Here is a 24745-nt window from a genome sequence, read left to right on the forward strand (position 1 = left end):
AGACAAAATTTTTGTCTGATGAGCAGTATAGTTTTTTACAGAATTACAAAAGTCATAGCGGCCAAGACAAATTGTAAGCTCTAACTTCATTTTGTGTACCTTGCAGGATGCTCAAAAGAGTACACTGATGGATATGGAAATAGCTGATTATGAAAGGCTAGTAAAAGAACTTAATCAGAAGATTACTGATAAAGACAGCAGAATAGAAGATCTTGAGCAAGAAACAGGGATTCAGAAACAGAAACAAGAGACCCTACAGGAAGAAATAAGTGAGTAAACTATAAACAGCAAGAGTCACAATGGTATAGTTAGCAGTGGTAAAAAATACAATTCAGAAGCAACTTCTTAAGTCAGCGAGTGAGAGTAAGCTTTGCAGGGAATACTAAACAGTTGCATCAGGAAAGCAATTTTTGTCTTAGAGGAGCCTTTACTAGGTTATGTATCACTTAATCCAGAATTCAGCGCTTAAAAGCGAATTCGCCTGCCTGACATACTGTGTTTCTTACCTGATTAAGTTATTCATAAGTTCTAAATTTTGGTGACTGACAAGGGTTTTATATACCACACTCATAAAAACTTTATTGATTACCATGTGGTTAAAAATTCCATTTCTTCCTATCCTCAAGTGTAAATCTTAAAACCATTTCACTTATTTGAAGATCTTTGGGATAACTTTGAAAAAGGATGCTAACGTTACTATAAGCTACTTGTTTGCAGCTCTTAAGGAATCTGTTAGAATTTGTTTAAATATTTTCCAGCGTTTTTAAGGAAATACAAGTGGGGAGGTTTCCTTTGCATATAATTGTTGTTTTCTGCATTAGAGTCACTTCAGTCAACTATGCAACAGGATGAGGAAAGAAATGCCAAGATAAAACAACTCCTGGTAAAAACCAAAAAAGAACTGGCTGATTCAAAACAAGCTGTAAGTCCATATGCTAATGACTGTGTATTCTATTTTTAAACTAAATTTTAAAAAACAGATGGTAGGTGAATTTTTAGGTTGCTGAGGTTTGGGGGTTTTTTTTAATATCCAGGTAATTTTATCTTGCAGGAAAATGACCATCTAATGTTGCAGGCCTCATTGAAAGGGGAACTGGAAGCCAGTCAACAGCAAGTGGAAGCCTATAAGGCAAGAAACTTCACTGTTTTGTTAGTACAAGTTTTCTCATTTAAGTACTAAGGGTGTGATTTATACTGGGCACATGAAGAATAGAGGTGCTATTTTTACTTCTAGGTTACTGGTTGTTTTTCTTAAATGAGTTTTTTCTGTGTGCTGCTTTCCCCAAATATTTTTTCCAGTGATTTTTTTTAAGTGGATTTACTCTGTCTTTTTCCTCTTTCCCTTTCCAGCAGAGGAGAGGACTGTGGAGTTTGAAGCTTGTAATGGGAATATATTTTTAAATGATTCTTTAAAAATGGAAGTTGCTCTGTTTTAAAACAGAAGAGCACAACATTGTCCGCAAAAGTCTTAAGTGTTGTCCATCTGTATGTGGAAAAGGAATGGAATAGGAATGGAATGGAATGGAATAAGCAGGGAAGGGAGAGGGGTTGGCTTTCTTAAATGCTGCCACACCAGCACTGTAATTTTATCTTCAATTCTTTCTTTAAAACATCATCACTTTTTAAAAATGAATACATAGTAACCCGTGTCTATTTTTTTAAATTCTATTTTTATTGGATTTAATTTGGTATTTACCAGTTCTGTGCAGGAATTACTGTAGTAGAGTCCTAGGTGGCATGGTCCCTTGGAGAAGGAAGAAAAGTTTTTGTAATAGTGAAGTTTTCAACTGACTTTTTCAGATTCAAGTGGCTGTACTGACATCAGAAAAGCATAAAGTTCAGGAACAACTGCGAACATCTTCAGAACAGCACCAGCGTATGATGAGTACTTGCCAGCAAAAAATTGCAACCTTGCAAGAAGAGTGCAGAGCAGCCCAGGTATTCCAGTGGAAGAAGTCTTAGAGACTTACGAAGGGAGATTTACTGCACTCTCTGCTTCTTCAAAAATATTTTGCAGATGTTTCACTCTTCTCTTTTTGTCTGTCAAGAATTAAGAATTACCCCCGTAATTGAGTGGTGGTATAAAGGACAAGCCAGACTGTCCTGGTTGACGTGTATCACTTGGGGTGACACATCTGGATTTGCATACTTCTGTTTCCAGTAGGGAAAAACTTGTGGTAGTGGGGAGCCGGGGTTTATTTAAGATGATCAGTAAGTATACACTCAGGGAAAAAAAAAGTCTTGAAAGAAAAGAGCACAAACAAAATAAAGGAATAGAACTTGCTTCATTTAAAACGAATTAACACAGATACCACTTTAAAGAAAAAAAGCTGTGAGAAATATATTTGCAAGCACCTTTTCATATGCTGAAATATGAGCAGCTTCTTAATTGGCAGCTGAACTACATGCAAAACTGACACTATTGCTGAAGTTTATTATTATTTCTGGGATTTTTTTGCTCATATAACACTGTTTGATGGTCCTGGACTGCAGTGTTTGCATTGGAGACAAACAGATTAAGAATATAGTAGGACTGTTATGTTCAAACCACCTTTATGGTGATTACTACACTACTCTATGGCCACTGTTGTATGGTAGGTGTGCATCCTGCAGGTAAGTAACAGCTGAATGCAGCCTCTCAAAAAAACCTCTACATTTTAAAAAGGTGAACTGACATGGACAAACTTTGTGGTTGCTGCTTCAGGAGGTTTGCCTTAGTTGTGCTGGTACACGTAGATCGTGGTTTTACAAATATATTCTTCATACCTGGGTGCTTACCATACCTGTCTGTGGTGGCTTGGTCTGTGATGCTGTGATATCAGCAAGGTTGTAGATCTTCCATATTGGCATGGCTTGAACCTCTTGGAAGATTAGCTTTCCTATTCAGATGCCCTACATCTGGAAAACAGATATTATTACAAGGTTATTAGCAAAGGAAAACTCCCTCTAAAGGAAAGGTGGACACCAAAGCAGATGGTAGAGAACAAAGTCATGCTGACATTTAAGGCTGTGTACCTGAGGACTTAGGAATATTCTAGCTCACATAATATGACAGGATGAAAAGCAAAGGATTAATTTAAAGAAATGACCACAAATTTATAGACTCTGAAAATCTGGAGCAGTGGCTAATCAGAGTCAGTTCTGTAGAATTTCACTCACCAGTTCAGCTGAAGGGAAAGTTTCCAAAATCCTTCTCTTAGGAGTGAGAGCATTTTAGTTACCTGTAAATGGGAGTGACTAATGAATCCATGAGCTTGTCCTAAGACCCAAGAAAGAAAACCTGCATCAGTGTTTTGGGTTGTTTTAGAGAAATGTACAACATGAGTACTGTAAGGATGGAATAATATTTGCTGTATAGTGTGCAGTCAAGGATGAAGCTTCTACGATGTGAGGCAATTTTCTGTATGTCCACAGGAACTCATGTAACAGCTGCATTTAGAAGAAAAGACACACTAAACACCTTTACAGTCAACTACAATATTATATCTTGTGCTGTGTAATACCACTGCAAGACTGACTTAACTCCTCAGAATTATGCATAACTTTATGGCACATTAGAATTTTTGTCACCTTTGTAATACTGGAGAGAAACAGAATTATACCTCCTTTTGTATTTTCTGTCACCTTTGCCTTCATTTAAAGATGTTGATAGAAACCCTGGCTTGTGAATCTCTCAGTTGAATGCAGTTTTTGAATTTTCAAGTATTCTTTCATTTCTTGAACACTGGAATGTTGAAAATCAATGTCTCAAGTTTCACATGTTATGATACACAGTTAAAATCTAAAGAAACATTATCTGTTATGGTGGTCACTGTTTTAATTATCTATTTAAAAGAAGGAAATGCAGCAGGTGGTTTTCATTTTTTTCAGTGTAAGATGTGTTTCATTATCAAGAAATAAGGGAGTAATAATCAATAGTAAAACTTACGGGTTTGTTTTGTGTGTGATAGGCTGAACAAGCATCTGTTACATCTGAATTTGAGAGCTACAAAGTCCGTGTTCATAATGTTCTAAAACAGCAAAAGAATAAATCTGCTGCTCGGACAGAATCTGAAGGAGCCAAACAAGAAAGGTAAAACTAACGTTTTTACTTGACCTGTAATCTGCCTGTGGCACTGCCTAACTGAACAGAAGAAATGCCAGTTTCTACTGTTGTGGTGCTGTATTAGTTCTAGCTGGGTTTGTCTTTCTAACCATTATTTTAGTGTAGATTACCTATTGTTACAGTTAGAAGGAAAAGTAAGGTCTTAAGAAGTTTTTAATGACTCTAATGAGCAGAAATTAGCCAGCACATTCTGTGTAGACTTGACATGATGTTTCTCTGATGTGAAGTAGCCAACTGCCATTTGCAATTAAGAAGAAAAGAGCAGATTGGTTCGGTTCAGCTGAGTTCACTTCGAACTTTTTCAGGAATTAGTGGTTTAGTATAGGTAAAGCTCTGGATGCCAGTTCAGTCATCAGTTCCAGTAGATTTACAAAATCCTCTATGTTGTATCATATGAGGAAAGACTTGGAAGAAAAAAGTTACACTACCGAAAGTTCCCTGAAAATCCTTTAAGTACGGTCATAAGCCAGGTGAATTCAGATTCGCTTCAGAAAATGTCTCAACTCACTGCAAAAATCAACCAGTTCCTGCAAGTTATTTTTATAAGTCGTTGATGGCTGCCCTTGGTGACAGACTGGGTGTTTATGTGTGGAATGTCAGGATTCATTTCTGATAGACCTTCAGTCGGTACCAACAACTGCAGGCAAAAATCCACCAGAGGGCGACTTGTGCTTTGTTAGAGACCTGGGTTTAGGGTTGGTTTGGGGTTTTTTAAACATTCTTGCCTTTGAAGCAACAAAGCTGCAAGAGTTACATTTCTTTGTCTCTCCTTTTTGCAGAATTTTAAGAAGTTCTGGTATTGTTTTTCGTTGTTTTTGTGAGAGAGACCTATCTTAGGAACAAATTGGATAAGCAATAAGCAGATGACAAATGTTTTCCAAAGAAATTATTTACAAGTATCAACCCTAAGGATTAGTGAGATGTGCAGTTCATGAGATAATGGAGGTGTCTGCATATATAAATACAGAAATCAGTAAAAATAGAATGTGTGTGACTTAAGATTTTTTTCTTCCTGATATATCTGATTTTGATTTGTTTCTGACCAACTGTGTTTATCTGTTACAGACTTGATGTTGCTTTCTAGTTCTTTGCTCAGAATCTACTCCAACCATTTGTCTCCTGTATTTGGTCTTATTGAACTGATGTGCATTTACTAAACATACAAAAAAAAGCCTCACTATTTTCAAGAAGAAATTTTTTTGTGCCATCTGAATCCCATATATTATTTCCTTCTGTCTTGGCCTTCCTTGAAGTAGAAAGTGCTATCAGTCATGCTTTCTACACCAATAGTTGCATTCCCAGCAGTTCAGATGGGATGTGGCAAACCTATTTGTATCTACATTGAAATAGGATCTGGTTGTTTCTGCTTGTACCCACATTCTAAGATTATTTTGGTCTTAGTGCTGTGTTGATTTAATTAATAAATATGCAATTTGGATCAGCTATCCAAAAAGTTGTGGATATCATATAGGTTCTGAAATAATTAATTATTTTAAATGCATGTTGCATATTACTTTTTCTTCCATGTGCAGGGAACAGTTGGAAATGGTGATAGATCAACTTAAAGTGAAGCTGCAGGATGCTCAGCATAATTCACAAATGAATGCATCTGAACTCCAGGCATTGCAGTCTGAACATGACACCCTGCTGGAAAGACACAATAAGATTCTGCAAGAGACTGTTGCAAAAGAAGCAGAACTCCGTGAAAAGTATGGTCCGCTGATGAATAGATACAGATATTTTATTTTGTTTGAACTTTAAGATCTTGGCATGTAGAAGCCTGTAAATGTACTTAACAAAGAAGAGGCATGTTCTTGAGAAAGTTAAAGGAATTTTCAAAAGAATTGTTGGCTATTTTTCATGAGTCATCAGAAGTCTCAACAATGGCAATGAAATAGTAGCTGATGAGGGAATTTGAGATTTCTGCAAGCTTTCTACCTCTTAACTAAATCTAAATTAATCTAATCTCATTAAATCTAATTAAACTAATCTAAAAATTAACATTTTTAAAGCATATTGACTATTTTTAAGTCTAATGCCCAGCACTACATTTGTGTTGTACTGCTCTACTAAATTTTATGGATGTTTCCTATTAAAAAAAAAATAAGATACTTATTTGCAAAGCAAACAAGTTCACTGAAAAAATACCGAGTTCTTGTCCACCAAGTGCCTTTCTTACAGAAAGTACTGTATTTTCAGTTTGTGCTTGCCACAGTCTTAATTTTCTGTTTCTTTCAAAATGAAAGGAATCTGTTTAATCTGTATCACATCTTGAAAAATCACATGAGTACCTGATGCTTGAACTCCTCAAAAAGAGTCTGTCCTCATCTTTTCTTCTCCATTTAGGTACAAAGAAGTTCACATGAGGTATTAATTAGAAATTACAGATTGGTATTAGGAACTGTTGACTTCTTGTCACTGTCTTTGTACAGTTTTATCTGTTCCTCATAGCTACGTAATGGTTCACTGTAGTCAACCAAATTATGTTCTGCATTTTCCTGGAAACAAACCATTCACAATAGGTTCCCTTTATACCTAGACACTGGTATTTGCTATTCTGGCTCTGTTTAAGTCTGTGTGCTTATAAAGGCAAGTCCTGGGCTTAGTCTTTCCATTAATGCACTTGTTTAACTGCATATATTTAATTGTTTAATATTATATATTATTATTTAATATATTTAATTGCTTGTGACAGTTTTGTCATGCTTCTGGAGTACCTCCACACTAGGTACAACTGATGAGTTACTGACATTTTTCTTGCTAACAGCTACACTCTTCTGCACTGGAAGTTGAGGTTTAAAAAAATTAAACTTACCTTCTTAGAAACCTGTGTTTTTAGAAGTCCTGCATAAGTGTTTGGTAAGCAGATGTTATAGGAAGTGGACTATAAGTGGCATGCCCTGTATGACACTATAAAGAGTCATGATGCAGTTTTAGAATTTAAAAATGTTTAGACCACAATGTCTGTTAAGTCTTTCATTATTTCCCAAAGACATCTGAATTTTTTGTTCTGAAATAGAAGTCGAGTTTATATAGCACAGTGCATTCATATGATAGGAAATAAGTGTAACTTTTTCAGTCTCAGATTTTCCCTGTAAAAAGAGGACTTTAAGTGAAAAACAGTTGCACACAGTCATTCTAAGATAATCATACACATGAAAATGGAAAACTGCCTCAAACTGTAAAAATTTTGATATGTAAAATGACATTGGTTTGCTGTTTGTGTCTTACTGTTTGTGCATGCACTGTTTTCAGACTCTGCACAGTACAGTCTGAGAACATGTTCATCAAAACAGAGCACGCCCAGGCGTTGAGTCAGCTGACAGCCCAGAATGAAGCTCTCCGGAACAATTTCAGAGATCAGGTCAGGAACCTGCAAGAGGAGCACAGGAAGACAGTAGAGACACTTCAGCAGCAACTCGCCAGAGTAGAAGCTCAGCTCTTCCAACTCAAAAGTGAACCAAGCACTAGAGGTAACTTCCAGGCAGAATACCAGTTTTTCATGGGTTGGTTACAGATTTGTGTACCCCAGTCTGAAGCTAAAACATGCTTACAGTGTTTGATTCTGTAAAATCACCAGAAACTTTTTCTGGAAAATCTGCAGCATGCTGTATCAGTCCACAGATACCAAGTCAGGAATGTGTCTTTGTTATTATTTACTGTCACTTAAGAATCCCAAGGTCCTTGAATACATGCAGAGGAGGGCAACAAAGGTGGTGGAAGGGCTGGAAGGACTGTCCTGTGAGGAGCAGCTGAGGACTCTGGGTTGGTCTAGTTTGGAGGAAAGCAGGATGAGGGCAACCTCATTGCTGTCTTACAGATTCCTGAGGAGATGAAGTGAAGAGGGAAGTGCTGAGCTCTTCTCCCTGGTACCCATATAGGACATATGGGAATGGTTCAGAGCTGCCATGAGGAGGTTCAGACTGGATATTAGGAAGCATTTTCTTACTGAAAGAGTGGTCAAACTCTGGGACAGGCTTCTTAAAGAGCTGATTGATGCCTCAAACCTGTCAGTGTTTTAAGAGGCATTTGGACAATGCCCTTGATAATGTTTTAACATTTGATCAGCTGTGACATGGTCAGGCAGTTGGACTAGATACTTGTAGGTCACTTCCAAGTGGAACTATTCTGTTCTAGAATCTGCATCACTGTTATCTATTCTGCAGTATCTGCATTGTCAGACAGATGGAGGGAAATTATTTTGTAAATATTTGGTGTTCTTATCAGGTTGTCTCAGGTTTTGGAGCATGCTGTACATCTGCCTCAAGTACAAGGTGTAAAGCTAAAGAAAAGTGTATTGAAAGCTGTTTTAAGAATGTTTGTTATTTGTATACATGCTATTTATTAGTGTACTTGCTGTTTGATCCTTCTTCGAATTTAAGATTTTACTGTCTTCAAGCTCAAGTGCTATTTTTGTATCTGTAAAGTTACTAATAAGGAGGTAGCTGGACATTTGCCAAGCAGCAGTAACAGTTTAAGAAGTTCCTATGTTACTACTGAAGCAGAAGAATTTACACTTTCCCACAGGACTGGTGGAAATAAAAGTGAATTCTATTATGCATTAAAAGTATTTGTTACCGTAGCTAAAACACATCTTCAGGGAGATGAGCATGAAGGTTTCATAGTCATTGAAATAAAAATTGCCAGTCAAGTTTGGGTTTAGAACCAGACTTTGATTGGAATGTTCATTTAGAGGTGAAAGGCTGTATTTTGCTATTATAACTGTTACGTGTGTATCTAGCTTTCTCTTTTTGCTTCACTTTCCCCTGCATTTTGAAAACTGTTTTATGTACTGCTCTCAATCCAAGACAGTCACAGACATAGCCCTCCCAATTTCATTCTGATACGAACATCAGTAAGTGTCTTCCAGGTCCAGGTGTTTCAAATCTGGCAACGAAGAACTTGAGAGAACGGCGGAGCACTGACCTTCCTGTCCTCGATGTGCATACTGTCGCTAGGGAAGAGGGAGAAGGTATGGAAACAACAGACACAGAGTCTGTCTCCTCAGCCAGCACCTATGTTCAATCCTTGGAGCAGCTTCTGAACTCGTCAGAAGCAAAGCCTGGTAAGTAGATCGTGGCTTTCAGAAGCGCTTGCCTACATGGGTTGCAGAAGTTTGTGCCCTCAAACTATTTTAGAGCATTGTGTTTCATGCTTTTAGGTGCAAGACACAATTGACTTGACAAGTCTAGTCAAGTGCCACTGAGTTTACACAGTTCTGAACTTTTGTAGGAGTTTTGTCATTGAGTAAGGACTAACAGTAGAACATTCCTACAGGATTTAGTGATTTAAAGATGTCATATTTCTGAGCTTTTAAATGGAAAAGACTGGGTGAGCAAGTCAGTGAATAGTTACAGAAATTTTTGTATTCTGGATGAGTCTCTACTAGGGACAATTAAGTGCAGATTTAAGCTTATTAATGAAAAGATAAAACTTCTGTTCATCTTAATGAGGCTTATTAGAACAGGTCTTTATTCATAGGATTTCTTCTAGGAAACTGAAATCCAGCATGAAGAAGAATGTTTTAAGAGTCACCCAAAAACCAGTAAAATACGTGGTAGCATATAATCTCGTTTTAAAAGTCTACTGATGACTTTGTGGATAACTATTGAAAATCTCTGTTTATGGGTAGGAAATAAGGTATCTTGCTGTATTCTAGAACTGTTTTGTCAGCCCCCATCTAATATATAAACAAAAATAGATCAGAAAATTAAGAATGCAGCAGCAGCGTTGATGCCTGTTAAGTCTGCAGTCTGGCTTTGCATGAATTGTTCATAAGAAACTACATTATTCAAGTCCTGATGTTAAGTAAGTATGAATTAGATGCAAGTGCTTTTTCCTTCTCTTAGTTTTCTTTTCCAATTAATTACAGAACCATCTCAGTGGCAAGCAGATCTCACCAAGGATGAACTGATTCAGAAACTAAACACAACAACTAAGAGTGCTGATCACTTGAATGAATTACTTCGTGAATCAGAAGCAACCAATGCAATCCTAATGGAACAAATCAAGGTTAGCCAACATACAAGAGATATGAGGACGGCTCTCATTTCCATGGCCTGTTTGTTAGACCAAATATCTTTCAGAAAATACCAGTCTATAAAATTTTGGTGATATGAAACCTAATTTTGGAGGGACTTTTATTCCACAGGTCTAATTAGTGCTTCCAGTGTCTACTTCAGTTTTGGGCTTCTTTTTCACTACAGTCTGTAGTTGGGTAGGCATGTGGGGGAGGCGGAGAGCAGTGTGGAGTAAAAGCTTCTACAAAAAAACCTCAGGAGTTTGGAAATTTAATGTTTACTAAAGGGTCTATACTATTTTCACTTAGATAAAAGCAGTAAATCCCAAGAGGAGTATTGTCTGGTTTCTCTTTCTGTAACCCGTTTTAGCTGCCTTAAGTTAAAAGAAGATACATGAACTAATGTATGAGTGAGCTTTCTGAAGAGATTTCTAAATGTACTAAGCTTTGTCTTATAAAATGCTTTTAAATGAATATCATCAGATTTCTGAATTATATAACTGTTCCACTGTTATCTACTCTTTGATCACTGATATTCTCTCTACTGCACAAATTTTAGCAAAAAAGGTTATTTTTAGGCAATAAGAAGTTATTTCTTACAACATTATCACATACTTAATTTTCACTGGATTTTTGTCCTGAATACATTGCTATACACGCATTATTCCTTTTGAAGCAAGCTGTGCAATTCATTTTTTAGCTCTTCAAAAGACCTTTGTTCGATTACTCATTAAATGAAACAAACAGCATTACATATTTTTTCCCTCATCTGCAGCTTCTTAAGAATGAAATAAGAAGATTGGAAAGAAATCAAGAGAGAGAAAAGTCTGTGGCTAATCTAGAATACTTGAAGAATGTTCTGTTGCAGTTCATATTTCTGAAATCCGGAAGCGAGAAAGAACGGCTGCTCCCAGTAATAGACACCATGTTGCAGCTCAGCCCTGAAGAGAAGGGGAAGCTGGTTGCAATTGCCCAAGGTAGGTGGTGTTCAAAATACTGTCACAAAAAGAAGGAGAATTGAAAAAGGAAAAGGACAGTTCTGTGCTGTCTGTTGTGAGAAAAAACAAAACTTAGCAACATAATGCCAGTGAGCTAGTCATAAAATGATTTTGCTTTGTTGGGAAGTTACTATTCAATTTTCAGTAAACAGAACAAATACCATAAAATTAAGATAAAATATCATTTCTTCTGAAACATTCACATTTTAGGAAGACAATGGTAAGTTGTAAAAATTTAATGTGTTCATGTTTTGAGTAGAGTTTAAAAAATTTTTGTCAAAATAGAGGTTAATATAATTTAATTACTTTCTTTGCAGATGTTCTAAACATATAACTGAAGTGGTCCTCTCAAGGCAGTACTGCAGATCTAATATTAGTTTCAATACAGTACCTTTAAAAATATCTGAAAGAAAATATGCTCTTTGTTGAAGAAATAAAGAAACTAGGGAAGGAAATAAAAAGAGTTAGGCATTTGCAAGAAATTAACACAGGATTTACATGTACAATAATTTTCTGTTTCTGGTTCAAATACTCTGAGCATTTGTTCCCTTGAAATACTTTTTAAGGTATTGTTTGTCATTTCTCAGTAACAGTAGCTTCTTGTACTTCATTAGGAACTGACCTATACTTTATTTTTAAATTAATATAAACAATAAGCAACACATGTACATATAAGAACTTAAAACTTGTGAACAAAATTACATTAAAAAGGGAAGTGTTCAAGTACTGCATTCCATGATAGGCTGTGCATTTGAACAAAGATGTAAGTCAAGTCCATAGCATGTTGATGTTGTTCTGGCCCTCTAATGAAGACTGATTGGATTTTTCTGGAGAATGGTGATAAATTACCTTTTTCAGACATTCTCAAGTACCCAAAGTAAAGTGGACTTGGTGGTACAATCTATGTCTATGTCAGCCCAAGAGTGAGTTCCTTTCTCAGCAAGCTTGAGGACAGCATTTGAAAAAGGATAAAGGAAAGGAGTGGGACAGGATCATGTAACCAAGTGATGCAATGTCTAACGTAATACAAAGTATGTTTTTGTTCCTCCTTCAGGTGAAGAAGAGAGTACCTCACGGCCCTCTGGGTGGGCTTCGTACCTCCACAGCTGGTCAGGACTTCGATAGAACAGTGGAAGCACTGAATCTTTAAAAACATTCCACAACTGCAAAACCAAGAAATCTTACTGTAGAAGATCTGTTGGTGTTGTAGCATTGAACTACAGGGTTTTATTTTTGTGTGTTATTTTCAGCTTTTTAGGCTCTTCTAAGAAAGAAGCCTGCAGTAGCTCTGAAAGATGGTCCTATTTTATGCTCTGGCAGCAGTGAACTGTTTGTCTTGTAAATGTTAAAGCTGATAATAAGAACTATGAGAACTGACAAATTAATTGCAGATTGCCTGGAAGCAGAATTTGTTAAAACTGTGATAGCTCTTTTGATAGTTAAAAAGTTTGATCTGATATATTAACTGGAATAACTAGACTTTAGATTTAAAGCATTTTAAAGTGTTTACAGTTGCTTTCACATATCATTGTCAGCTGGCTAATCTATATGGTTAGTGTTATCCTCTGCACGTTTAAGAAACTTAAAATTTTTTCCTCTCTTGTGATGGCTACAAAATGTAAGATAATTAAGAAACAGGGCATTTTCTGCTTTAAGGTTGTAGTCTTTCTTAATTTTTTTTTTTTTTTTTGCAAACCATGAAGGCAACAGTTCACAAAATGTAGAGGGTGCAAAAATCTATATGAATTACAGTGCTTGTCACATCCGGGCATGGTACTGTAGCAGTGATTAATGGCATCTATGGAAGCCTTAGGAGAGTACTCCAAGACTCAGAGGTCTTAAGTCCTAAGTGAGCTGAAGCTTTGAGAGAAAGGACTTAAGCTAGGGCTTTTTAACCTGAGGTTGGAAGTTTGTAGAAAAGACCAGGAAGAAATGTTTCATTACTGTAGTGATGTCTGTACTGGGATGACAAGGCTACTCATACTGACTTAATCATATTGAAGACACTAAGAAAGAATCTGAGCCCACAGGTCAGACTCCTATCATTAATTTCTGAGAGAAAAGAATGAAGCTTTTGTCAGTAGATGCATCTTTTAAGTGTTCTAATGATTGAAGATCTTACACCATTCTCTCACATACCTGTGTGTGTGCACATCGTTTGCACAGATCTTTTGCACAGATGAGATGATCTCTGTTCCACATTCCTCAACAGAATGTTGGTTTTTTTCCTAGAAAAATGAATTTCTACCATCTCTGCTTCTATTATCAACACAGCACCTTTTTTTATCTTCAATTGTCTTCTCCCATAATGCCTTTCACCATCTTAATTTATTTGTAAGGTTTTAAAAAGCATACACCTGGGTTTGAATCCTGCTTATGTTTAAACCGGAAGTTTCTGTCTTTTTCACTCACCTTTTCATGTCCTCTGTGTTGTTTTACAGAGAGTCTTTCCTTGGTACACATACAAATACTAAATAGGGTTCCTCTCTATCTACCTTAGCTCAGGCTCTGAGGAAGTGATGCTTGTTCCTTTAATATTGCCTTATTTCAGGCTGAGATTAATCTAAACATATGAACAGCAGAATGGCAACATGTTGAGAATAAACTGTTCAGTAAGTGTGCTTTTGGTTTAATTTTTTGCTTGTTGTATATATTTCAGTACACAATCAACAAAGCCAACAGGCTTTATTTAGGTATTTTAATTCTTTTCCTCCACCTTAGGTACTCTTTTTTTCTTCCCCTCCAATATGTGTTTTAACTGGAACCTTTATGGTTTGTGCTACTGGGGAAAACATTCTCTGTGAATATTCAGAACATAGAACTGATCAACGGTAGTATGACAGTAGGGATGAGTCTTTAGGTGTCTGTAGGTGGCAAGCAGGAGGCTCTGTTTAAGCTTTCTTTCATTTGCTTCTGGAGTGGTTTAGCCTATCTTCAGCATTCACGATTTGGACCAGATCTTGGATGTTGAGTTCTAACTCCTTATTCAGCTGGGTTTGGTTATTGTCACTCAAAAGAATGCCGTAACACAGCAACAGGAGAGATTTGAAGTATGTATAAAACTAAGTGCTAGTCATCCTCCTGCTGTGATTTTAACAATGGAAACATGAGTGGAAGGGTATGGCTTTGTCTTAGTTCGCACTCCGTTTGCAGCTGACCCGATTTAGTCTCCGCTGTTGCTAAAGAGCTGTGACAAGTTCCTCTTAAAATGCACATATTTCAGAACTGTAAATTATTTAACATTGTAAGCTGTGAATAAAGGTATGCAAGTAACATATATCACTGGCTGTATTAAATACCAGTTGCTTATTGACTTCTTTCAAGTCTGAGTTGCATGCTCACTGTTTTTAGTAAAACTTGAGTACCATACTTATGAATGTAGTGAACAACTTGCATTAATATATTTTTTTTTACAATGGAAGATTGAGATCTTAATTAATGTAAAAATATTTTAGTAACTGCTACCAAACTGTTTTCTGTTGGTAGGATTGCCAGAACTTACCTATGTGGCAATAAACTGACTGTAAGCAAATATATCAGAGTTTAATAGACACTTGCAGTAAATGGCATAGAAGAATGTGAACTGGAAACGGGATTATTTTGCAAAGAGAACTTTTTATATGTCATATATTTGCATTTGTAATGTACAGCACTGTAGCTGTGATTTGCTTTCAAAAAGCAGTTTAAAGTTTTAACTAGTACTGCTGCTTCTTGATATACTGTGGTGCTCTTTTTTGGAAGAGCACTGTGCTGACTTTGCTTTCTGGTTCTTTTTGTTTTCTTTACAGTGCCACATTTGTTAGAATGTTTCACAGAAAATGTCACCCTTGCCCAAAATGTTTATAAGCTTAGGACCAATTTTTATCTTTTAACAGCCTGGCTTCAGCCCAAGCCTAAGCAGGGCATAATAATAATAATAATAGTAGTAGTAATAATAATTCTACTGTCACTATGCAGAGTATATATTAATTAAAAACCAAAAATGGGAGTGATTCAACATTCCCAGACCTGCATGTGCACTGTGGCTGAATCTTTAGTTACCTAATGCTGACTTAGAAATGGGTTATATATCTTTTGTGTTCCTTTTATCCGGAAGGGAGGCTCATCTGTGCAAGCAAAAAGTGCTCCAGATGAAAGACAGGAAGATGAGAGCTTGTCAGGCTGTTGTATAGATGTGGCCAGTTGAATCTGGGGTTCAGGATGGCCAATGGGAACCGTGTTAGAAATTATACACGAGAGTAAAGTTGCTTTTTTTCTTTCATGATCCTCCTTCCCAAAGTATAGCTCTGAGAATACAGGGTTAGATTATTTTCTAAATTTAAATCCTCCTTTGTGTATCTCTCTCCATCCTTTTGCTGTGATAACAGATGATAATATTGTGAAATTGTGGAGGTATGCCTAAAAACTCTCCTTAGTTTGTACTAAGTGACTTCGAAGGCAGCTTAAAAATACATGCTTCATTTGGCTTATGCCTTGGCTTCACCCAGTGCACCAATACTTCCTAAACTACCTGCTAGTTCTGCTATTGTTGGCACTGTGAAAATATCTCCCTTAGAAACCTTGCAAATAGCAGTCACCACTCACAAGATGAGAAACCAAATGTATGAAGAGGTAAAAATATATTTGTTGTAGTAATTTCAGAATTTCTAGTCTGGATAGATAAGTATTTTGTTTGGAAATGATGTCTTTGATGGCCTTTTCATGTGGCCGTCGCTTCAATAAAATTCACCTTAACTCAACAGAGTGCCTTTTTTTTTTTCCCTGAATGCCTTTTCTTACCTGAGAAAATGCTACTCAGGTGCAAGGTAGAAAACAAGGAATGTCTGCCATTGTATTGAAGAGATTTTATGGATCTGGTATAGTATCTACAGCCTTTACTTTGGAAGACAGCTACGGCAATGGATTCTTCTGGATGAACAGAAGAGAAATTGGTTTGTTACAGGGGGTTTTAGAAAAAAAGAAAATTTAAAAAAAGCTCATTTAAATCTTCAACTTCATCTTTAAACTTCAACTGTATTACTAGATTGTCACCAGCAATCTGGCAATATGGGTCATGAGGGAGAGGAGGGATGCAGAAGCTATTAATGGCCTTGTTAGCAGGAATGTGCTGTGTATGGGTACTCCCTACCTTATAAATCAGCATGAGTTTCTAATTGCACTCAACTTTAAAATTACATCTTCCCTAATACCCTGTGATAATTTTTCTTTATCTGCATAATTGTCCTAGTGCAAAGATTACATGCTCAGTAGATGGAGCACTGTTGGGTTTGATTTAAGCGAGAGTTTGGTGTTCTTGCCAACCAGTTTTCTTAGACCATGCTTATTAGGCAAATATGTGGCCAGAGAGGGGATAATAAGCTGTGAAAAGAAGACATAATAAATGGATATAACAGTCCTATAAGAAACCCTGATACTTCCAGTCAACCACTAACAGCTTTCACATAAATGTATATGTGCTATGGGGAAGGGAAATAATATTCTGACTACTTTTTAAACTGAATTTGAGTAAAAATTTATTATATGGTTGTGAAAGGATGAGAAGATGCATCTTACTTTCAGGAGCTTCCTTCCTTTCCTTCGTGTCCTGTGTCTCTCAGGCTCGTCCTGAGGATTCAGGCTGGATTGAACAGTGAAGACTGAGAATAGTAAAACAAGTACGGAAATGCACATCAGTTACTGTTCCAACAATTCACCATGCCTTGGTATTAGCAAATTTTTTTTTTTTTTTTCTGTCAGTTGAATGCCTGAAGGCTTTTTAAGAATCCAAGGTAAATGTAATCAGTGTAAAATACAGTGTGCTCTTTTGGGCATGGGCACAATCCCAGTCCTCCACATTTAAAGTGTTTTAAATTGATAGACATTGGATAGCAGTTATTGTATGCATGTAGAATTTAAGTGGGGTTTATTGTTTCATTGCCTGAAAATCGAAGCTTGTTCTGAGAACACTCAGACTGTTTCCGGAGGGGTGGTACATATTAGCTTTTGGCTCTCTTGCTCTTTGCAGGATGCAGAGCATCTCAAAAATAAAAAGCATAGAAGCCATTACAGAGCTCCAGAAAAAGGCTGTTACCCAAATACTGTTTTACTGTTGTTACTCCCCTTTGTGGAGTTAAGTTGCTGATGCTCAGCACTATTCTTGCCAAGGGAGAAGGCCAATGACACCATTTTGGCTTTAGCAGCCAAATATTTATACAGACTGGTTAATGTTCCTTTCACTTCTAGTCACAGCATTGACTTAAACCTGCAGCTGTAGCAGTCCAGGGGAAGGCTGCCTGCCTTTGCAAGGGGACAGATGGGTGGCCCCTCTGCCACCCAGTAGATGAAGGCTACAGAGGGCCTACAGAGGATGAAGGTGGACAGAGGGCTACAGCCTCGGGAACAGTGGGGAGAAGAGCAGATGGTGATAAAAACCTGAACCATCTCCTGTTGTTGATGTGGCAGCTCCCTGTCCCTGCCCTGACTACTCACCAGCCTTTCTCTTGGAAACTGGTTAAACCAGTTGTTTGCAGTGGTGGGGATAGTAGATATCTTGCAGGAAGAAGATTTTCAGAAAACGCAGAAAAGCTAAGTATAGGGTTTTAACATTCTGGGAAAGATGGGAATTGCAGTGACAAAAAGCTTGGAATAGAAAAATTACACACTTTTACTAAAAATGTGAGAGTAGTACCATGATCTCCAAGAGTCATTATTTCTTAAAGTACCCATTTTGTGATGCTGCCATAAGTTTTTTCTTTAGCCTTTACTGTGTCTGTCCAAGTACTGATCTTGTCATGAGGCAGAAATTTATGCTGCTAAATACGGAATTTTATTGATAAATTTTGCAGAGGTTTGAGATTGATCAGTAAAAGTTATATCCTTGGTTTTGCAGAGTCTCCTTCCCTCTTCCAAGAAACAATGATGCCAAATATACTAGGTGTGTCTAAAATGCATGAAGCAGAAATCTGACTCCTTTTATATGGATGTCAGAATGATCACTAAAATAAGTCTTCCAGTATTCTGAGAATACTACATATTTTTTTTAATAATAGCCAAGTTTTTTTAGAGATATCAAATAGTGGTTGAAACTTATTTATTCAATTGGTAAGTGAATTTATTAATGCTAAGCAAAAATGCAAAGTTCATTAACAGCTTTGCCAAGAATATTTAGCTGGACACCCTGTGTTCAAAAATTATTCCTGCTTACATGGTCAAAGCTTCCTTCACTGTTGCTTTAACTTCACAGCTTTGGAGGTGTGACATGAAGAACACTGACAATTTACAATTTAAATCCATTGGTTATATTAAGGGAAACAATTACGGGGTTGCTCTGCTAACAGGCACTCTGAGTCAGAGAAGGCTTAGTTTGGATATTAGAAAGAAATTCTGCACTGTGAGGGTGGTGAGGCCCTGGAACTGTTTCCCAGAGAAGCTGTGGATGCCCCATTCCTGGAAGTGTTTAAAGGCAGGTTGGATGAGGCTCTGAGCAACCTTGTCTAATGCAAGACATCGCCTGTGGCGGGGGGGTTGGAACTACATGATCTTTAAGCTCCCTTACAACCCAGACCATTCTATGAATCTACCATCTGTAGTCACATGAAGTTCTGGTAGAAAGCAAAAGCTAGAGCAAATAACACAGTTAGAAGTTACTTACTCATGTCCCTTCATACCACTCTGGCAAAATCGTAAAATACTTTTTCATTTCCAGAAGATCTTGACGTAAAGATATTTGTGATTTGAGACAGGCAGTCAAATCCTTTGACCAAGCAGCTGCCTTCTGTCCCCAATAATCTTTCCTTTCTCACTTCTTCCTGAGGCCTACAATAATGGCCTTGTTTAATGTCAGCAAAGCTGATCATGCATTTAGCTCTAAATAGGTAAAGGCTCTGTGCTATCACTTAAGAGTGACAGAATAATTTAAGTTGGAGAAGACCTTGACTATCAAAGAGTTCAGCTGTTAACCTGGCACTGCCGAGTCCATGTCACTAAAGTGCCACTTCCAGCTGCAGTAGAGTAAGTTTGGCATTTCAACAGTGATGGAAAATGTAAAGTGCTTTGGAAACAGAACATCAGACGCCTACTTAAAACTGCATTTTACTCGGTCTTAAAGGGAGAGATGAGAGTAAAAAAAAAAACCACATTAATTTTGTGATTAATATGCTAGGCTGGAGACACAGAGTCCAAATTCCCTGCTTTGCCACATGCTTCCGTTGTAAATTTAATTTCAGTTTCTCTGCCTCTATTTCCTGACTCGCCTGCTGGGGATAATGGCACTTCTCTATCTGATGCCAAGTACATTAGCAGCAGAATATTAAACTTTGTGATGGGTTTGTAAGCAGAAATAAGTAGGTAGATTACCATATTTTTTTTAAACTGCATAGGAAGAAAATTGTCATAGCCTGCACTAACAGTGGAATGGGAGGAATGATCTTTTGAGTCTGTGGTGTGTGTTTTGTGAATCCTATTACATTACTTGCCTAAGAATATTCTGGACTGAATTTTACAAGTTAATTAGAATGCCAGCATGCTCTAATACTATGTAATGGACAATTAATAACAATTAAGATTTGTTATTTCTGTTGTACAGCAAGACAAAACAAAAATTTAAATCAGACCCCAAGGCGCAAACTTGCTGCAAAGTGCACAGAGCCTGGGGAGGCAAACTGTGAAACTGAATTCCTGGCTTTTCTTGGTACAGCGTTTCCAAAAGCTGCTAGTACTTAGTGTTTGGCATTTGTACATGTTTGGGGAAGGCTCTCCCACTCTCTATGAAAATGCTTTGCTACTTTGAGATTATATTGCTAGCAGACTAGGCTTTAGGGATTTCATCTTTAAAAGCACTGGAAAACTGCACGTGGTGCAATTCACTTGCTGTTAAATCTATTAATGTGCTCTCCAAAGGAAGCGCCACAATGGCTGCGCTTGTTGGCTGGCACTGCCTGTTAATTATTTCCAGAATTTACTGTTCTGAAGTTTGCGGCCCTGGTAGTTGCATGCCTGCCCAGCCACCTCCCTGCCGTTTCAGGCTGTGCTGGTCAGAGGGGCTGCTCTTCAGCTGGGCTCAGCAGCCAGGGACAACCACCTCCTACAGCTCCCCAGGAGAACTGGCAATGGGAGAGACCCTGAAATCCTTGCAGACAAGCTGAGGTTAATTAAAGACATTCATGAAGCTGCCTACAAGTAATGGCAGACTGCCCAAAGCAGATTAGAAAAGAACCAAAAGGGTTGTATTACCTTCAGCTGGCACAGAATGAGTACTTACTTATTTAGATGATATAAGGAAGCTTTGCTGACAGACTCATTAAAATGGGTGAGTGTTCTGGGGTTAGGTTTGGTTGTTTTGTGTTTTGCTTTTATTTTAATTGAGGGGGGTGTGATTGGTTTTCCAACATAACCACACCGTTGTTGAGGTTGGCAGGCGCCTCTGGAGGTCACTTGTCCAACCTCTCTGTTCAAGCAGGGCCACCTACAGCCAGATTCCTAAGATCACATCCAGATGGCTATGGTGTACCTTTAAGGGTGGAGACTCCACAGCCTCCACAGACAACCTCTACCAGCGTTCAGTCACTCTCACAGTGAAAACTTCTTCCCCGATGTTCAGAGGGAAGCTCCTATGTTTCAGTTTTTCTCCTGCCTCTGTTCTGTCACCGGACTCCACGGAAAAGAGACTGGCTCTGCCCTCCTTGTACCTGCCCTTCTCATATGTTTTTATTAATTGGCAAGATCTCTCTGAGCCTTCTCTTCTCCAGGCTGAGCAGTCCCAGCTCCCTGTCTCTTCTCATAGGAGAAGTGTTCCAGTCTCTAAATAATCTCAGTGGCCATTTGATGAACTCTTTCTGGGACACCCAGAACTGGACTCAGCCCTGCAGGTGTGGCTTGACCAGTGCTGAGTAAAGGGGAAGGATCCCATCCCCTTCTTCTGGCATATCATCCCTTCCCTCTTCAGCCATATACTTTATTTTCCTCTTTTCCCAGAAATGTATTCCCTGTGATGCTACAGTTTTGCTGTGTTTGATTCCTCAACCTGGCAAGCAAAACTGAATCCTGCCAAGGCGCAAAATAACAAATAAACAAACAGAAGTACTACAGACAGTCTGTGTTTCTACAGCTGTAGCTCTCTCTAGAATCATGCTTGTGGCATGTCCACCAAATACCTTCTGTGCATCATAGTCCCAAAAAATTTACGTTCTTTTCCTGGTTCTGATGGATACCAAAGTAGATGTGCTCGATGTTTGAATTCTTCTTTCTGATCTGTGCTCACTCATACATTTCTATGCTGATTTTCACTGGCTTAACATATTCCTTTGAGCTGTCTTCTTGGAACCATATAGATATTTCCTTAATCCTGGCAGGCAAATATTTGCATTTTTCATTCCAACGTGCCACTTCCTTGTTCTGATATTAAGGACGGCAATGGGTGGCAATACAGAAAGCTCAATAATCTCACCTTTTCTATTATGCTCCTTTCATTTGTCCATAGGTCTGCCTTTGAAACTTGCTTGGTTTGGAATGAGGTCGCTTCTCTCCAAGTGAAGCAGAGGTTTGACCCCAGGTTTAGCAGCGCTGAAGGTAACTTTCTTACATTTACTTTCTGCACTGCTGAGCCTGAGTGAGGTGCTAGCCTTTCCCCAAGCCATTCCTATTATTGCTGCTACATGTTTAAATAATGTTGATTAAAACCGGATTCTGGCTCCAGCAAAATTCACCAAAGCATATTTGGTGCCCAAAAGTGAGGCGACAGCTCTCTTGCTACAAATTATCCTGCAATACACAACCACGTGTAGGAAACAGTGAAAATACTTGGAATTGTTTTGAAAGCAGTTTTCTGTTCTGGGGGGGGAAAAAAAAAAAAAAAAAGCCAAAAAAACCACAAAACCAGCAACAGCCACTTCCAGGCACCTATTTCACGTAACTCTGCGGGGCGTTCCGGCCGCCGCATCTCCGCCAGGGCTGACAGAGGAGCCGAACGATCCCTCCCGCGGGCCCGGCGGGAAGCACATGGGGCCGGGGGATCCCATCTCCCGGCGGTGCCTCCCCTCTTTCCCGGCCTGAGCGATGGGATCCCATCTCCCGGCGGTGCCTCCCCTCTTTCCCGGCCGGGGGAGCGATGGGATCCCATCTCCCGGCGGTGCCTCCCCTCTTTCCCGGCCGGGGACGGGGGGCTCCCATCTCCCGGCGGTGCCTCCCCTCTTTCCCGGCCGGGGGCGGGGGGATCCCATCTCCCGGCGGTGCCTCCCCTCTTTCCCGGCCTGAGCGATGGGATCCCATCTCCCGGCGGTGCTTCCCCTCTTTCCCGGCCGGGGGAGCGATGGGATCCCATCTCCCGGCGGTGCCTCCCCTCTTTCCCTGCCGGGGGAGCGATGGGATCCCATCTCCCGGCGGTGCTTCCCCTCTTTCCCTGCCGGGGGAGCGATGGGATCCCATCTCCCGGCGGTGCCTCCCCTCTTTCCCGGCCGGGGGAGCGATGGGATCCCATCTCCCGGCGGTGCCTCCCCTCTTTCCCGGCCGGGGGAGCGATGGGATCCCATCTCCCGGCGGTGCTTCCCCTCTTTGCCCACGCGGGGGCGCAGCGGGGCGCGGCGCGGGCGGAGCGCGCCCCCCGGCGGCGGGCGGGTGCCGTCAGGGCCGCCCAGCGCCATTACCGCGGCCCGGCGAGGCCCCTCCCGCCGCCGGTGGGCAGCGCTTGGCGGGAGCGGCGGGAGCGGCGGCCGGCGGGATGCTGGGGCTGGCGGCGGCGGCGGCGGGGATCAACTGTAACAGGTAGGAGAGGAGCAGGGGCCGCCCGCGCCGTCCCGTCCCGCCTCCCGCGGCGGGCGGCTGCCGAGGGCGGCGCTTTGTCTCGGCCGGGCCGCTGTCACCGGCTGCTGCCCGGGAAAGGCGCTTTCCCGCTGCTCCCACGGGCGCCGGCGGAGTCGGGCAGGGGTCCCGCCAAGGGGACGGGCGGCCCGCGGCCGTGCAGGGTGGCCCGGCTGCTGCCCCTGTGAAGTGTCCGTTCCACGGGGAAACTTTCCCCTGTCCCCGGCAGCCCCGGCAGCGAGGGGCACTGCAGGAATCCCTTCTCCCCGCAATTCCCCCCGCGGCGTTGCGCTCGCACGGAGCGCTGGGGCGGCTCCTGTGCCCTTGTTTCAGCGATCGGGGGTAACACCCAGAACTGCGGCTCGCTCGTCCCGAGCGCGGTCTGATGCCCAGTGCATTAAAAGACGCCCTGTCCTGGGCGGGTGGTAGTTGTTTTAAAAGCATCATACTAAATAACCTCGGGTGTTGATGTGGTGAGATTCGTGATGTTTTATGCATATCCCACAATTACCGAGAAGTCCTGTCTAGTGGGGGTGGACTACGGAAAGCAAAGGCTGCTCTGCTCATTGCCCGGCGTATCAAAGCCTCATCCTGTGCAGTTGTTTCTTGGGAAGAAATGGCCCTAATTAAAGCACCTGGCAAACTATTGTGCTGATATGTCAAAACCTGGAGCTGAGGGAAGGAAAAAGAGTGATTTTGTAGCTGTCTTGGACTGCGGGTACAGGACGGTTTCTGGCACACAAACTTTAGCCTGTTTAAAAACCACCTTATATTTCCTGTGCCCAACTTCTCCTGCAGGCTCCTCCAGCTCTGCGCCATACCTTTGGAAAAAAGCTGTGGCAGCTGCAAAGTCAGGCTGAGTTTGGGCTACAGTGGTGGCATCCTGTGCCACGTGAGCCAGCTCTGCTCCCAGGGTCAGTGCCCTGATGCCCTCGTCAGGATCTCACCAGCCTTGACCAGCTTTCGCTCCAGCTGCAGTGCAGCCATATGCTTAGAAAAACATGATAATGTGATTCAGGTGTCTGTATGTATTGAGGTAACTGTTTTTTCTTCAGAAGTTCCAAAAGCCGCTTGCTTTCGTAGTGGGTGGTGGTTGCTTCTAGGTCGGGATTCTTTTCTGCATTCCTGAAAGTGGCCGAGTTGTTGGTATTTGTGCTGCCAGTGTCAGGCTGTTGTGACTGCGCGTAGCTCTGTGTCTTTCAGCCCCACACAGGTGCTCTGGCTGAGCCGCCTCTTTGGCCAGGTAAACAGAGCAATTACGTATTTGGCATCTGTTCTGCTGAAATTCTCAGGGAGCAGGCCAGCTGCCCTGCTGGTACACGCTTCCAAGGAGATGAACTAGGCTACACCCCTGGCACAGTGAGAAATTTTGGGACAAAGTCAGACTTGAGCCCACGCTTGCAGAAACTTGCAGAGATGAAGTAGCAGGGAGCTTACCTGCAGCAGGATGTGTCTGGCCAGCACATCTGGGGAAACATTGGTGGCAGCAGAGCCATCCAGGGTACAGCTGGTGGCTCAAGCATCCTTTCACAGCAGCAGGAACAATCATTGCTCCCGGCCAAGCAAATCCTCCCCTGGCTGAGAGCCAGTCAGCCTGGAGTCCTGCTACTGCTGGTGTGCCCTGAATGAGAACTATTTTCCCAGTAAAGGCTGGATATGGGGCCCATTCCCTAAACTGGCTGGCTTCCTCTGTTCCTCTCACCCTTCCTTTGGGGTGAATCGTTGTATGGAGGACAAGGGGCTGGGCTATGGTTAAGGAGGTGAAGGTGCCGTGCAGTTCATTGTCACAGAAGCTCAGCTCGAGGGAGCAGAGGGAGGTGCTGACCAGGACAGGCCGGGCTGTTCATCTGG

At 40.6% G+C, this 24745-nt stretch overlaps 1 protein-coding gene across 1 annotated transcript in view; it reads left to right on the forward strand.

Moving 5' to 3' along the window:
* The window catches only part of GCC2 (GRIP and coiled-coil domain containing 2), a 38349-nt gene extending 22488 nt beyond the window's left edge, over positions 1 to 15861 (forward strand). The window contains exons 13-23 of the mRNA XM_032100444.1: positions 107 to 269; positions 822 to 922; positions 1052 to 1129; positions 1801 to 1938; positions 3951 to 4072; positions 5638 to 5814; positions 7361 to 7578; positions 8976 to 9170; positions 9978 to 10117; positions 10900 to 11101; positions 12177 to 15861. Coding sequence (XP_031956335.1) covers positions 107 to 269; positions 822 to 922; positions 1052 to 1129; positions 1801 to 1938; positions 3951 to 4072; positions 5638 to 5814; positions 7361 to 7578; positions 8976 to 9170; positions 9978 to 10117; positions 10900 to 11101; positions 12177 to 12247 — 1605 coding nt within the window. The 3' untranslated portion in view covers positions 12248 to 15861. The remainder of the gene's footprint in view (positions 1 to 106; positions 270 to 821; positions 923 to 1051; positions 1130 to 1800; positions 1939 to 3950; positions 4073 to 5637; positions 5815 to 7360; positions 7579 to 8975; positions 9171 to 9977; positions 10118 to 10899; positions 11102 to 12176) is intronic.
* Positions 15862 to 24745: the final 8884 nt, after the last annotated feature.

This window comes from Corvus moneduloides, chromosome 2 (assembly GCF_009650955.1).
Source record: "Corvus moneduloides isolate bCorMon1 chromosome 2, bCorMon1.pri, whole genome shotgun sequence".
Classification (NCBI taxonomy): domain Eukaryota; kingdom Metazoa; phylum Chordata; class Aves; order Passeriformes; family Corvidae; genus Corvus; species Corvus moneduloides.